The sequence below is a fragment of the Tachypleus tridentatus genome, chromosome 4, assembly GCF_004210375.1.
Source record: "Tachypleus tridentatus isolate NWPU-2018 chromosome 4, ASM421037v1, whole genome shotgun sequence".
Taxonomy (NCBI): domain Eukaryota; kingdom Metazoa; phylum Arthropoda; class Merostomata; order Xiphosura; family Limulidae; genus Tachypleus; species Tachypleus tridentatus.
In genome coordinates this window covers 87,892,782-87,909,286 of record NC_134828.1, presented here as the reverse complement: position 1 = coordinate 87,909,286, position 16,505 = coordinate 87,892,782, and the positions used below count along the sequence as shown (strand labels likewise).

General features: G+C 30.1%; 1 protein-coding gene across 6 annotated transcripts in view; it reads right to left on the bottom strand.

The window, feature by feature from the left end:
* LOC143249643 (transmembrane and coiled-coil domains protein 2-like) overlaps positions 1-16,505 on the bottom strand; it is a 37,915-nt gene extending 21,410 nt beyond the window's left edge. Inside the window, exons 1-8 of one of the 6 annotated variants that reach the window (XR_013027882.1) lie at positions 16,017-16,121; positions 13,327-13,609; positions 12,360-12,588; positions 10,445-10,673; positions 8,360-8,425; positions 6,321-6,403; positions 3,464-3,527; positions 1,310-1,526 (exon numbers count right to left, since the gene is read on the bottom strand). Coding sequence is in view for 5 of the 6 variants with exons in the window: in XM_076499881.1 (XP_076355996.1) it covers positions 1,310-1,526; positions 3,464-3,527; positions 6,321-6,403; positions 8,360-8,425; positions 10,445-10,673; positions 12,360-12,588; positions 13,327-13,609; positions 16,017-16,024 (1,179 nt within the window). In the remaining variant the exon portion in view is untranslated. Of the gene's footprint in view, positions 1-1,309; positions 1,527-3,463; positions 3,528-6,320; positions 6,404-8,359; positions 8,426-10,444; positions 10,674-12,359; positions 12,589-13,326; positions 13,610-15,211; positions 16,122-16,259 lie in introns of those variants that run through there. The other 5 variants (XM_076499883.1, XM_076499885.1, XM_076499881.1 and 2 more) reach the window with 5 other exon arrangements.

Sequence of the window (16,505 nt, the reverse complement as noted above, 5' to 3'; positions counted from 1 at the left end):
CCACGATGGTTTTATTGTCTTGAAATGTTTACATATTCTGTATTATTTCCTGTACACGAAATCCAAAAATGATATTCATTTCATTTCATCATGTACAAATCTTTGACAAAACATTATATGTAATTTTACATAAAGGAATCATTTTAAGTGAAATCTGGTTAGATTTTTTGTGTACAATGTTATCAACCACCAGTTCTAGGGTTCTATAGAAAAATTTCAGCATGAATCTTATAAATTGTTCTAGAACCTAAATATAACAAACACTGTAGTAAATGAAATAATTATAATTTGATCTAAGTAAATTTTTTATTACAGATTTGTATAAAGTCCTTGAGCGATAGAAAAAAATAAATATTACTTCAAAATCTGCATATCTAAATTATAGAAAATCCATTATTAAAATCAAAACAACTTTTATGAAGGATAAATTTGAGACCTGTGTTATTAGATGGATACAGTTCAAAGAATGACAAAACAGTAACATTAAGCAAAAAGAAATGTAAAATTAAGGTATTTAATATAAACATTTTAATTTTATGTTATAATCTGCAGTCATTCTAAAAAGGAAAAACATAATCTAACTTGTTTAGTATTTTTTCTTTTGTGATGGTTACAAGGTAAGCGTGCATAAGGTAAAAGTAAAGAAAATAACAAAACAAAATATAGAACTTTATTGAAAAAATACAAGATATTTGTTTAGAATATCTTAAGGGTTATGCAAATGAAATATGAAAATTGAAAGACTAAAAAAATACCTTTAATCTTAATATGAAAATCAACTTGCACTCAGGCTTGTCAAAACTCTAACCCCATTTACTCATGAGCAAATCTTTAGTTAATACACTCAATCAAAAAATCTGAATTTATGTGTATATAAAAAAACTTGTAATGTTTACCTAAATGTTTGCCAAATTTCATGATGATAAATATACTTCATTAGAAGTTATAGTATGGATATTTTCATGGTTAGCTAATGGTTAAAAGATGGATCAAAATGAATGAACCTGTTTAGAAAGATTTAACTGCATTAATTACTCTGAGAAACCATGAAAAAAGTAACAATCAATTGGACTTAAATAATTATTGTTGTTAGTAACTACATAAATATTTTCAAGATTGAAAGTTTGGTATTTAATTGCTTTCAAAAGGTACTTACATATGGTTCATAACAGTTGTTTGTTCTTTCATCCCCCTCTAAACCACTTGTGAAAAAAAATTAGGATTATACAACCTATAAAAAAAAGTACAAAATGTTCTCAAATATTACTAATAATATTTCAAATCAAATGTATACATATCAACAAAATACCTTTAAAGATTCAATTTCATCTGAAAGATGCTGGCATTCTTCACGTCGTGCTTGCAGTTCCTGAAGCATGGGTTCCACATCAAAAATATTAGGAGGAGAAACTGGGACCTCACTGCTGTGTAGATGTTGAGGAGTGGTACCAAACCCACTACTTAAAAGCTGTCCTGCCGATCCAGATGTAATACTAGAACTTTCATCTTCTGATGCATACTTTGTGCTACATTATACACATTTTTAATATATTAATACATTTAACAAAAATAATCTTGTCAAAAAAAACCCTGCAGATAAAATATGCTATTATAGAGCTAACACTGAGAAAATAAAATTCCTTTTCTTGCTTCTTTGCACACTTTAGGTGTATATATAACACCTACACAACTTCAGTCAAAAGACAAAGAAAACTGATACAAAAATTCAAGCACTAACTTTTAATGTTGATTATAGAACTGGATTTTATACACTAATATAAAAAGTGCATTCATAACTAATACATCCAGTGCCTTGCAGAAGTAATCATCCCCTACTAATAATGTCACATTTTGATGAAATACAAATAATACATACAATTTTTTAATGAACTTATTTTTATTAAAAACTTTAATGACCAAACTTAACACTTTTATCTGTGAAGGAAGCAGAATGTCAGCAAGACCTGCAAAGAAAATGTATGCACTGAAAGTTGTTAATTCCTTGAGTATTCAAGCCCCCCAAGTCAGTACTTTGTGGAAACACTTTTGGCAGCAATTACTGCTGCAAGCCTTTTTGGACAAGTCTCTACCAGCTTTGCACAATGGGATGGTGTAATGTTTGCTCAAAAAATTGTCCCAATTCTAACAAGTTTGTTGGGGTTCATTGATGTACTGCAATCTTTAAGTCTCAATGTAAATTTTCTGCTTCAATTCATTTGCTTCCTTTTCAAACCACTTCAGTGTGGCCTTGTGCTTCCAGTCACTGTCCTGCTGAAATGAGAGTTTTTGACTCGATTTTAGATTCTTGGCTGGCTCAAACAGATTTTCCCTGTACTTTGTACTATCCCTCAATCTTGACAAGCTTCCCAGTTCCTGCTGATGAGTATCATCCACACAGCATGATTCTGCCATCACCGTGCTAAACAATGTGGATGGTGTTGACTGGATGATGTGCTGTTTAGGGCTCCCACCAGATGTAATGCTTTTAATTTAAACCAAAGAGTTCTAATTTTGTCTCTTCAGACCATAAAACCCTCTGCCACATGTCTTCAGTATCATTTATATGTTTTGTCACAAACTCCATAAGAGATTTAAGATAGCTGTTTTTCAGTAATGACTGCTTTTTTCCCAACTCACCCAAACAGGTCAGCTTTGTGTTAGGACCAGGATATTGTCAATGTATGAACACTGACTCTTAATTTAAACAAAGATGTTTGCAAATCTTTCAAAGTCACTGTTGGCTTCATGGTAACATCCCTAACCAGATTCCTGCTTGCCTGGCTGTTTATTTTGGAAGGGTGGCCTAATCTGAATAGTGCCTGGATGGTATGAAACAAATTCCACTTGATGATAGACTTCACCCTACTCAAAGGGACAATAAGCAATCTGAAATAGTCTTGTAGCCTTCTCCAGATCTGTGCTTATCTATCACTTTATTCCCAACTTGTTTGGAAGCACTTGGTCTTCATGGTTGGTTTGTCATGTCACTATGCAAGTTGTGGCTATGACAAAAGAATTTACTATGATACAAAATTAAACCAGTCTGATTACACACAAGGGCCATTACACTAATTTTATGACTTTTCCAACTAATCTTTTGCACCTGAACTGAGTTTCACCACAGCAAAGGGGTTGAATACTGATGCAGTTGAGAAGATTTTAATTTTCTTTGAAAATCTAACTTGTACAACATCAGCATCATTTTTTAGCTTTCTCAATTTGGAGTAGACTGTCCCATTGTATAAAGTCCCATTTGAAAGGTTCATGATTGTGAGATAAGATGGCAACAAAATGTGGAAACTTTACAAAGGGTAAATATTTTTGCAAGTCACTACACCTATATTTACTGAAAATCAACAACAGTTAAAGAAAGAAAACATTATATATATACATACAGTTTATCTATTATTCTGATTACTTATCCAGATATGCCCCAGTCCAGCCAAGGTTTATTAAAACTCACCTAGGGGTAAATGTTTCACTTCCATGAAGATGTTTCTCTCCTTCTACTCTTTCATCAGATATCTCTGTAGAAGGATGCAGCAAATGTTTTCAGTGGGAACATCTAAAAAATTTATTCTTAAACTTCACACAACACTTCAGTATAATATTTTAAATGACTGGCTTTACAGGTAAAATTCACTTTTTGTGTTGTTTTTGTATACTTTACAACAGTTTCATTTAATGTAAGCTCTATCTATAAATACAAGTTGTCTGTTTTCCTAGTGACACAAACTGTTATGAAGAAATGATTAAATATACTTTGATGAAATTTGGTAGAGGAATTCAGGGGAATCATCCAAACGATACTTTTCAAACCAATAAATAACTGGACAAATACTTCAAGCTGGCAAAGATTTCAATATTACAGTGTCAGTGTTGCCACAAGGATTTAACTGAGTTGCAAGTCGATAACAAAATATGTAAACCAAATAATAAAAGTGATATTTTAATGCCAAAAATAGCATGGATAACTTTGCAATGGACAAATGATATAAACTGGTGGATGAGAATGGTCCATACCCTATTTGTAGCAATACTTTTTAAGTCTACCATTGTCAGGTACTTTTATTAGTATGTTATATAATGTTAATCTACATTTTTGAAAGTGTTAACCTATGATTTAAGTTATATTCTACCAAACACCGTTGTTGTTTTTGATTCTTTAATACTTCCAGTCTTTTGTTTCATTTACTAACTTCAAGTAAACTGATAGCATATTAAAATTTAGAAGTTCTGTCTGGATAACACTATATGACAATCTGACTATACTTCACTTATACTAAATAGTATATACAAACACTGACTAACAATACACGAAGTATCAACTCCTTCCTATAAGTTCTGATTTTTATCTTTTAACATTACTATACAGTTCCAAATAATAGTACAGGGTAGAAAATGAAGGGTTTTTTTCTCCATATTTCATTTGCATTATTGTTATGTTCTCCTACTTACAATAATGGCAGTAGCAGTATTGATACTACCACATTTAATTGCAAAAAGTAGAAAAGGAAATGGAAGTGACACTTGCCTTTAAACAAGTTCATTTAGAGAATTTTTGACTAAAATTTAATCTTCACTAATAATAAAATAAACATTTTGTAATGTTAATATTATCAACCATTTAAGTACACTGGCTGGTTATGAACTGGTAACCTGCCAATTTTTCCTTACATTCACTGGAAATACTTCTACTTTAAGTTTCAATTAGGTCAAAGCCTATATGCTTTTTTATGACAGGTCACAGAGTGCTATAATTAGATGGCCTAGCATGCACTTGCTTGACTCGCAATGACTAACATGGACAATACTCGCAAATTTGCCAAGTAAAAATGTTGGTTAAGATTGTAGGCCAAATTTTGATAATTGTACGGTCCCAAATATGTATCATACAGGGTGGAAAAGCACCTGATAATAATTACACATGTACGATTATTTGGAACTATGCAGTATATATATATTTAAGTACAAAAATAATATCTTTTTTAATTCATTAACTCTATTACTATGGGCTCAGTTACTCTGGCTGAGTTCCAATCTCATCACCTAAACTGATCATTAAAATTTTTATACTGTAACATATACTATGTTTTGTATACCTTCATTATCAATCTTTTGTACACACAGTCAGAATTATAAATGATACTATTGATACTACTGATTGAATATCATCTTACTCAATAAAATAAAGTACTTAAGAGCATGTAAAAAGCAAAAGGTATCCAATAACTACCATAATATTTCTGGATTTCTAACCCTTAAATAACAGCCTCTAATAATTCAAGTAAATCAGTTGACTTGATGAGTGTGAGAACAAATTTAAAACTGAACCAGGAAAAAGACAATTTTCTGTTCAGCAAACAACATAATATGCACATTTGAAAACCAAATACAGAAGCAGATTAAATCCTAAACCAAACCTGAGACTTTTTTTTAGTGGTTCCAGACTTCAAAGAACTATGCAAATTAAAACAAGTGCATCCATCACACTAAGTATATTACAACTTCAAGACTCCTCATAATAATAGGAAAGATGATGAGGGGTATATTTTTGTTGTTTTTAAAATAAAGATAAAAAACAAGTTTAGATTTAATCGAAGTAGCAGAAGTTAGAAAAGTGGAATTTTGGAAGTGTTGTTATTTTTCACAATGTAATAAAATTAGTAACATAATAATAAATAATATGTAATAAAAAGTCATAAGAAAAACAAAATTTACACTCAGGTAATGGAGAAAATCTCTGGGTAACAGATATTTTTAGGACAGGGTTTGTGACATTTAGAATCTTCACAAAAGGGGGATCATCAGACGTTAGAATCTGGGAACCATTGCTCTAGAACACATTTCTTTGTGTCAGTTACTAATTTTACTGAATATATTTTTGGAACAAGCTTTAGCAATTATATACAGAATAAAAGATACATTTCTTATCTTTATTTGCAACTAAAATACAACTTGAAAATTTAAATACAAAAAAGACCATATTAAAAATAGCCTAATGTATTCAAGTAGTTATTATTTCTATTAAGAACACCTGTTTCATTAAAACATCAAATGACAGTTTCATATAATGTAATAATAGATATTTATTACTTGATATTCTACCTTGTACCCATCAGTGTCACACTACAGAGGTCGATGGTAAAATTGCTGTACTTAATTTGGTTATACAAGTTCAATAATGCCCAATTACACCATTTGTTTAATTAGTTTTTCAAAATATATAGAATTAACCTCATCTTTTTATCTGGTTATTTTTCTTTAGTGATACACAAATGAATTAACTACTAAAAAATCAAGAAATTCTATCAACTTACTTCCTAAAGTGTTGATGTTATCTGCACTACCAAAACGATTTTTTATCAGGTGAGCAAATTCACGAGGTTTTGACATCACAGTTCTTAAAGAAAAAATTAAAATTATGATAAATGAAGCAACAGAAACAAAGGATGTCTCAATAATTACATTCAAGCAATTTTGTTTTAATAATGGTGATTTTCTAGGATTACAAATCTTTGGAAGTTATGTTTCAGTTGGATTTATGGATTTAAACACATCATGATGCCTAGAAAGTGACAAAAGATTTAATCACAATTAAAGCTATGTAATTACAACACACATAAATGCTTAAAGGATAAAAAGATAATTGAATTTTTTCTTAAAACCACAATTTTTACTTGCATAATTCAAAAATCAAAGTAATAACATGGTATCACATTCACTGTATTCTTATGGCAAAAATATTAATAAAATTTAAAATATAACAAAAGCTTTTCATTAAATGTATTGTTATAGACATAGCTATGTTTATTTTTATTTCAAAAACTCTGACATACATAAAAAAAATGTGAAACATCAATGTACCATGATTTTCCAAATTTAGTATTCACTCTAAACTTCACAAACAAAGTTAAATAACATAAACCTAGATTTTTACAATGCCATGGTCAAAGTAACTCTTTGATAACAGAAACGTTAGTATCCGTATAATCTCTAATAGCTTGATGGTGTTTGCTATCTTTGCAATTACAGCCAGCAAATTAACATTGTCAGATTGTTAGTGTATTTGTAAACATTGCTTAAAGTGATTTCACCATAGTACTTGTTATACTTGCAACAGCAGCTGATAAATAAATGTTCTTAAAAAAACATTTACAGCCAGCATTCTACAATCACGGTCCACTACAACAGATCTGTTACAATGGGGTACATATAGTTTGATATCTCCTTCAATCAAGATATGGCTATCAATCACTTTAATATCAACTGGCAACATGTAGAATTGGTACATCATGCTCAGGCATACAGGAATAGGAAAAAGATGCCACCATATATTATATTCAAAACAAAGAATTCTTCCAAACAATGTCATATGGCCAAAAGGTGTGATCTTCTGTACATATAACAAAAAGCTGGATGGATGATGGTTTGACCAAAGACTAATGATGTAGCATGTATATAGTCCCCTTAAGGGAATATCAGATGATGGTCCTTGATGTTTCCAGAAGTCACAGAATGATATGCATCAAGGATACCCTAGATAAGAACTACACTGACTTTGTCATCATTCCCAGAAAAGGCTAGTTGCAAGTTATAGCATCAGTTGATGAAACAATGAAACTCCAAATGTACCAAAAGAGGAACAAGTGACTAAGAGTTTATGCATTTACAATTTCAAAGAAACCACTGCTTTATAGATAAAAGAAGTCTGGGGTACCACTGATTTAGCCCTGACTCAGTGTAGTTTTAATACATCTTGTCTCATAAGTATCATGGATAGTTCGAAAGATGACATACTTGAGAATGATGGTGCCGCAGTAGATAATAAAGATGATGCTGGTGGTGATGACATTTAAAGTGACAACAAGACAGTAGAGAAACTGAACCAGCAGTTCAAGGACAGTGATTCTGATTCAGAATTTAAAAGTTTTTATCAAAAACAATTTCTAATTTTGAATCATAAATTTAATGGAGCAATAACTTGTGTTTTTCATTTCCAAATATTTCATACGTATGCATGCAAATAAATTCAAAAATCAAAAGACTTAGCTTCATGATCATTTTCTTTCAAAAATCATATGTAAAAATACTGACAATGAAAGATAACAGGAGGTAATTTCCAATTATATCTTAGCAACAGAAATAATTGTTAAGACATACCATTAAAACACCATTAATAAGTATGCATTATCACTTACAATGCGAGTAATATAAGGTGATCTTTGGTTAAAAAATGTGTATTATATTTGGAAAATTACAGAATGTTAGATGGTGTAGTTCCATTACAATTATCTGCTTTCTTTGGAATAAGTCTTACCAGTGTGTTGTGTGTCGTACTATAAAAATAAAGACTTACTCTGCAGCAGTGTGGGTCACTGCTGAAAGCCCTGATAGTCCTCCTTTAATATTTCCAACAACGCCGCTAGAAAATTTAAAGTAGTAAAAAATCTTTATTACACACATCCAACCATAATGTCTAATGATGAAAGCATGCTAAAATCTAAATTTGTAATAATAATGACCCTTGTTGTTAAACTTTATATATATATATATATATATTTTACTTTTAGGAAAATAAACAATATAAAACATAATAAACAAATATATCTGAAAAAGAAATTCATAATTTAACATACAGTTGTATCATAAGACCTTATATCACACTCCATTTTACTCTGAAGTCTCAAACATCCTAAATCAGTGAATTTTTTTTTAAAAAACATGTATCTTAAAAAACAGAATTCAAAAATCAAAGTAATAACATATCACATTCCATAAATTCTTATCACAAAACTATTATGATTTATACCATAACAACAATTGGAGAAACTGGATCTATCACTTTAAATACCAGGAGTGTAAAGAGTTTCTCAATTTCAAAGAATGAATTTACATCTTTGAAACATAATTTCACACCCAACTCTAAGCATGTTTTAATATTGTTAGAAAATGACATACAAGTGCTACATGTCTGTTGAAATTCTATGTTGGAGCAAGCTTTGTGCAACAAAGGTACGATACATTATACAAGTTTTATAACAAGTTCTTAAGGAAAATTAGGGACTTTATTATAAAAACATTTTTTTAAAAGGTGTGGTCTTTATTATATTTAATAAAGTTATCAGCATGTCTTTATAAAATTACATAATCTGATCTGTACGAGAGTTTCGGTGATTAGAAATAAATTTCACCTCAGCCAGTTCTTTGTGTTTATCTTCCAATTCATGTTTCAAGAGTTGCTATTTACCACAACAGTGAAGTTGATCATTTGGCAATGGCTAAAACCAACATAAAAGTTGATGACCATTATTGTATAGAAAGATTAACCACTGGTAGTGGAATCAAGTTTTTCCATGTAATATTTTAAGTTGTCTACATTACCAGAAAAATGCAGAAAATGTTAGAGACCATCTCAAGCACTATTGCCATAGGTAAATAAATTACCCAAGTAATTAAACAACAAGTGCATTTATGTTATATTAATATAAAATTGATAACATCTGTAAAATCTATTAGGCTCTAGCTGTTTCAGGACGTGACTAACTAAGAGATGTGCACTCTCATATCCATGAAAATCCAAGTGCAAATAAAGTTTAACTAAAGCAGTAAGCACAACAATAAACATAAAAAGATGTGCACTCTCTCATACATGAAAATCAAAGTGCAAATAAAGTTTAAGTAAAGCAGTAACCGCAACAATAAGTGAAATTTAACCAAAGTTGGTGCACGTACATTAACTTCAAAACTCAAAGTGTACTGAACTGCAGAAGTATTAAAAAATTCCTACATTATTCTTCATGAATGAAAGTTATGTTCACTCTAAAGTCACAAGAAAAAGCAGAACTGAACAAGAATAGCTATTGATGTAAGAAGAGGTAATGTACTATATCAGAAAACATAGTGATGATTAAAATGCTATTTATATTATCAACTGCCTAAGCAATAACTGTTATGGTGTGAACGATATTATGTTTGCAATTATTATCAATTCTTATTTAAGTTTTTTACATACTCAAATCCAGATAAATTATAACACATTATTATTTATTATATATTAGCATCCATTCTTATGACTCACTTTTGAAAAACAAATGAATATGAATGTATAATTTACAGAGCAAGCGACATTTACATAAAGGCGGTTGAACATATATGCAAATAAGAAAATCATAACATTTACCATAATGCTAAAAAAACTAAAAAAAATTCCAAGCTTCCGTTAAAAAAATATAAAAAATATAATACTGAGAGAAAGATATACCCACACCTCTATAATGTCACTCAAAGAGCTAATCATTAGAAAAACTTCTACACAAAGGATAAATGATAATGCTAATAAAAACAAATGTTTAGTTGACCAGAATTGAAGCATATTTTACATTTTTTTCATGAAGTTGTTATTCTAACTCAGTCATACAAAATTTTGTTTTTAATACCAAACCTTAACCCTTGTCCCATATCACGTAGCATTCCTTTTGCCTGCCAGTGACTAGCAGGTAGACCATGGGTTTCTAGATCTCTGCCTCTCTTGACATAGTTTTCCAGTTTTTTTTGTAGGTGAGCTACTGTCTGTGCAGATTTCTGGTTCTTTTTTTCAAAAACACTTTTTATCCGTTGAAGTTGTTGTTTATCAGCACTAGCAGCAAGTTTCAGATATTCATTTACATTTTCTGCAATAAAATTATATCACAAAACTCTAGTCAAGGAACAATATGTGAAACCATATGAAGAAATATAAAACTTTATTCTTTTATACCACAAGAATAATGGAATTTTTTAAAAATTATATAAAGACAAGTAGGGATCAATGTGTTATAACCTAGCTTGCTATAGTAATATAGAAAGTTTTAGTGCTACAAAAATTATTGAAACAAGGAAGTTAAAAGTACAAAACTCAGGTTGCTTAAAATTTTAAAAATTAATCCCTTTTTAGGCTTAGATTAGCAACTACAGTAACTTTTCAAAGTATGGGTGAAACTTTTTAAATATCAAGTAACCCAGTTTTCATAGATTTGACTTCATTGTTTCAATTCTTTTTGTAGCATTAAAACTTTCTATATTACCACAGCTAGCTAGGTTATGCTTGTGTGTATATATAAAGCAAGAAAATTTGTCTGAAAATGTCACTTACTTGGATGAAAATTTGTTGAAAAAAATGCTTTTACACTGTTTGAATATTGATTTTCACAGCTGCATTTTGTTTCATGATAATCCATACTATTTACTACTCTACTTAATAATTCCATCAACAATAACTAAAATGCTACATTATTAAAACTAAGTACTAGATAGGAGTCTAGGATACATTACTACAAAATCACAAATTGTCAGATAATATCCACATAAACAATTTATCTTTGACATTTAGTCTTACTTTAGATAAAACATTTGTAACTCACAAACTTCAATTTCTTAACAGTAAACTTATTTATTACAATTATGTTGCATATCTTTATTTGTTGTGTTGACTGGCATTAATATCTAAAAGTAGGCATATAACAAAACAAATGTGTATGAAATGGTATGTGTTTCAGAAATTAAAAACAAAACTATAATAAGAAAACCTACAACCAAAAAACTATTGTTTCTAATCACTTGTATACTAAATATGAATTTATATTGTTTATTTCAAAGTCTGTAAATTTCTTTATAATTTGCTCTGTACATTTATGTTGGCCAGATGAGTGACAAACATGTTTTAATGTTCCAAGCTAACGTTACTTTCTATCCATGAACATAATGCTTAATAAGTTCACATTCCATAAAGTGTGCTTGTTTAAATATGCAGCCATAGTTTAAATAGACTTTTCCTATATTCTATTTCTACTCTTAAATTTAATAATTTCCCAATATTAAAAGTATTTCTTCCTAGTTTTCAAAGAAATAAAACTAAATTAACCTCCAAGTTCAGACTTGGTTGTTTTGTGAAATGACATGTACTTATAAATTATTAAAAGAGGAAATCAAATATATTTTCTACAGAAATACAACTTTCTGGATTATGTCTATGACTTTGAACTTGGATTCTGCCCATGCTCCAGTTTTAATATGCACCTGTGCCCCTTCTAATAAAATTTCTTGTGATTAATGCTAACTTCTTAATTTTCCATTATAACTTGCTTGCTTAAATACATTAAAGCTATCTTCAAATTCTGATTCAACTGAACCCCCACAATATTTATTGATTTCCAAATAATAAATGTTTAATACAAAACACAATTCTTTATAACTTTATTTCTTAATTGTTCATATCAAAAATCCAATAAACTACTGTTCTCATAAAGATTTATGTGTAATTGTGAATAAAATTTTAATCAATAACATTTAATGACATAAAATTCATGAAAGTCACTAACCATCTCGAGCAGTTTGCTCTAGCTTTATTAACTCTTTTGTTCGAACAACCTTTTTATGAAGGTTCTCGATTGCTTGCTTTGTACGGAGAGCATCAAGAGGATTATTAGAAGAGTTTCCATCTGGTTCATCAGCACTTCCAGTGCTACCTCCTTGAACAGTAGCTTGAGTATCCATGCTACCATTTGGAACTGGTGGTCCATAGGTGACATTAACTGTATTTGCTAAATCCTGTGCACATGTATTTATACACATTAAAAGATATGTTTATAACGTATAAAAAGTGAACTTTCTTTTTTATTAATTAAATTTATTAAAAATAATTGTAACCAATCTCATGATATGTGTTTCACTTTTCAGGTATATATACAAATGTTGATAACTGCAGTTGTTACCCTTATTCATATGCATGTGGAAACTATTTACATCATTTAGTGAAACTGGTTGGAATGACTTTTAAAAATTGATAGATTCAGTTTATATACTTTCTATAAATAATAGTTACCTATAGTAAAGGTTCAAGTCATAGAGATGTCAAAAATCATAACACTAAATTTAAATAAACAGCCCATTATCTGGTGGTAAAAGACTATCTTAAAAGTGGTGAAATTAATTAAAAATAATAATGAGAAATCATAATAGCAACATTTTGATCAATTGAATATTTGATATTTAATTATATAATTAAATACCTATAAATTTAGAACAAATGTTTGTTGTTTTTTTATTAATAATTCCAATTATTAAAAAATGATGACAACTTAAACACCTCTAAGTTAGCATTTTTAGCCTGAAATATAACAGTTTTCTAAGTGACATCACATATTTTTATGTTTTTATCCATTAGTAATTTCATGAATAAACAAGCTTACACCTATTTTGTGAAAAGTTTGATCTCAGCATTCTCACTCTAAGACATTTATTACAACACAAAATTTATTTAGGCAAACACACACACACACAGCTCACCTGGATATCAGATACATCGTCAGTAACTATACTGTCATCCCCTAAACTAGTATAAAACTGAGAGTTTCCCCGTAAACTTCCTGCCACGGAACTTGTGTGAGATAAGAGTGTGCTTGTTGTGGTTACACTACTAGGTGTAAGATACTGTTGTGAAGCCCCTGAGACAAGAGATGATGTGGACGTTGGAGGAGTGGACTGCTTTGGTGTACCACTGCTGTCACTAGACGAGCCACCCTTACGAAGGAGAAGGGGGCTTTTCTTCCGTTTCATCATAGCATCAGGACTAAAGGGTAAATTTTTCTCTAGCATCAGATGCTAATTTCTAATTTTATATTAATTTTTTCATTATATTAACACTATATATTCAACACTTTTACTATGGTAAAATAATACAAATTTTATCACATCATAACTTAGGAAAGTAAGTATTTCTACTAGTCATGATATCAATTTCTGGAAATCACAGTCTTTAAATTATATGCCAAATACCAAAAACATTCTCTAGTAATTCCATAAGATTTTGTACACCTGTTAAATTTATATTGCAACAGAAGGAGATATCTGTTGTTTTTCATGGGCCAAAGGCTGCTTACACTATATTAAACAACTAATTTTGATATTTGTGATATACATTATTTCAGTGACAATTACCTAACTACAAAAATACCGAAATGTTTCTCACAAACAAATATTAATTAAAATGTTACTAAGAAATACAGTCTACATTTCAACTTCTAATAAGGTTATTACATTGAGCTTGTACATTATTCAAACTGTAGTATACTTAGGATTTTGTGTTTGTGTTAAAAAACAGACTAAAATGCTTAATGTGTCAAAATTTTCATAGTGCACAACAATTTTTTTATATAGTAGTGAGAAGAGCCTGTCTGGCAATATAAAAAGCTTATACATTAAGAGCATTTTGCATTCAGCATACTGGGAAGGTGCCACATAACTGGAAGTTAGCTAAAGCTGCTCCTTTCTAAAGGAGGTAGTAAACATCTTACCAGTAATTATAGGTATTTCAGTCTTATATCATTAGTGGGAAAAGTTTTTGAAAGTCTGATGAAACGTCCCTTGCAAGGTCTTTTAACAAAGTTTAAAATTTTGTTGGATAGATAGAATGGTTTCACTAACAAAAAAAAATCTTGCCTTATGACTCTTTTTAACAGTTGTTGAAAAGGTTGCTACTTATACAGATGACAGTATGGATGTAAATTTGGTGCACCTAAGTTTGATGAGATATCACATAAAAAAGGCTTGTTAAAACTATTTTCTTTGTAGGCATTGGGAATAGGTTGGCTCACTGGGTAGAAAACTAGCTAGATGGAAGAAAACAGTTTTTATAGAGTTCAATCAAACTGGATTAATGTCACAAGTGAGGTACATCTGGCCTCACTCTTAGAACCTTTGCTCTTTTTTAACATACAAAAATAACAAATAAATGAATGGTGAATATGTTATTTAAATTTGGTGATATTAAGATTTTGAGTGCTGCTGACTATGAGAACAACATTTATTTTGTTTTTTTGACAAGATTTTGGTTATTAGGCAAGTTGGGCAAATAAATGGCAGATGACATTTAGCTATAAATTAGGAACAGTAGTTTGGCGCTGGAACAGGTTATCTTCACGTGGTGGATGCAGTTAAATTAAGGTGTTTAAGTGAAAGCTTCATAAATATTTGAATGACAAGCGCTGGTTTTGAGAGTTTTATTTGCTTCTTAAACTGTATTTTAATGAATGGGATAGCCTAGATGAACCAATAACCCTTGTCCATATATTACATGTTACTATTATATAATAAATATTTATATAGCTTATATATAATTACGAGGAAACGTATTTAGTTATTTTTATTCTATTCTTTCATATACATTACATACCCGGAGAAAAAAAGGTCCTCCTAAAAAACCAAAAATTGTCAAACTAGATCCCAAATGTTGACGGTTTCATTATTCGTTAGGCCTAAGCTTACCAATGTCTGCAGACAAGACGTTCGAAGTTGACTATCAGCTTTCGGGGTCGTTACTTTGTCCGTAATGTTAAAAATTTTGCAAAGTTATTAAAAACCAACTTATTGACGTAGAATCGACCATATTGTTTATTCTTCTATCAATTCATAATAATAGGAAATTATCATATAGAAGAAAAAAACATAATTTTAATTATCTTCCATCCCCAGAGTAAGCCTAACCTTAAATGTAACACTTCCTCTGTGTCGTGTATTGATAACGCTTCGCTAACGTTGATAACAACAGTCTAAACACAAATAATGCATCTTTCTCAACGGAATTACATAATATTATGAACTCAATTACGTTAACACCAAAGTTAGAACAACAATAAAACCAATAAACCTACTAATCAATTATAAGTTTCATAAATATATTTTATCATATTACTTTTAACTGATACATTACACTAATTCACAGATTTCACACTTCCAATTTGAAATCCTTAAAAGTTAGAATACATCACTATGAAATAGTAATGAGTTAAAAGTAATCTTCAATTTAGCTTCATTTTTCTCTCTCAGATATTCTAATTAAGTTTAATGCACCTGAACTTATCGCCCATTAGCCACTAAATTAGTGAATGTATACAGGGTGGCACGTAAGTCCCTACCCATCCATATGTTGTGTGTAAACAACCTTATAATACTAATTATGAGTTGAAAGCAGCTGTTACCGCGGCATTTGGAACAATTACACCTGCTATGTTATGGAAAATGTCTCACAGAACATGGCGTCGCATGATATTATGCAGCGAGAATGAGGGATAGCACACAGATACACTGGATACATAAGGTATATGGATGGGTAAGGACTTACGGGCCACCCTGTAGGATGCAAAATTATTTACCATAGTTAAGTTTAAAATATGATGCAAAAAATAAAATTATAAATTGTATATAACAAATTTAAGCGTTACCTGCAGAACAGAAATAAAATTTTACCGATTTATTCTCCATGAAATGCTTTCCGTAAAACATATACGTAAGTTACTATCTACAAAACATCGAAAAAATATAATGTTGATGCTACTTTCTCTTTTAAATACGTTGTAACGTTAGTGGAGATTATTCAACGTCGTAAAAAATATAACGGCCTCCAGAGGGCGCTTGCTATATTTAGATATGTGCACCAACAGAGAACCCTGGTATATCATTAGCCTATG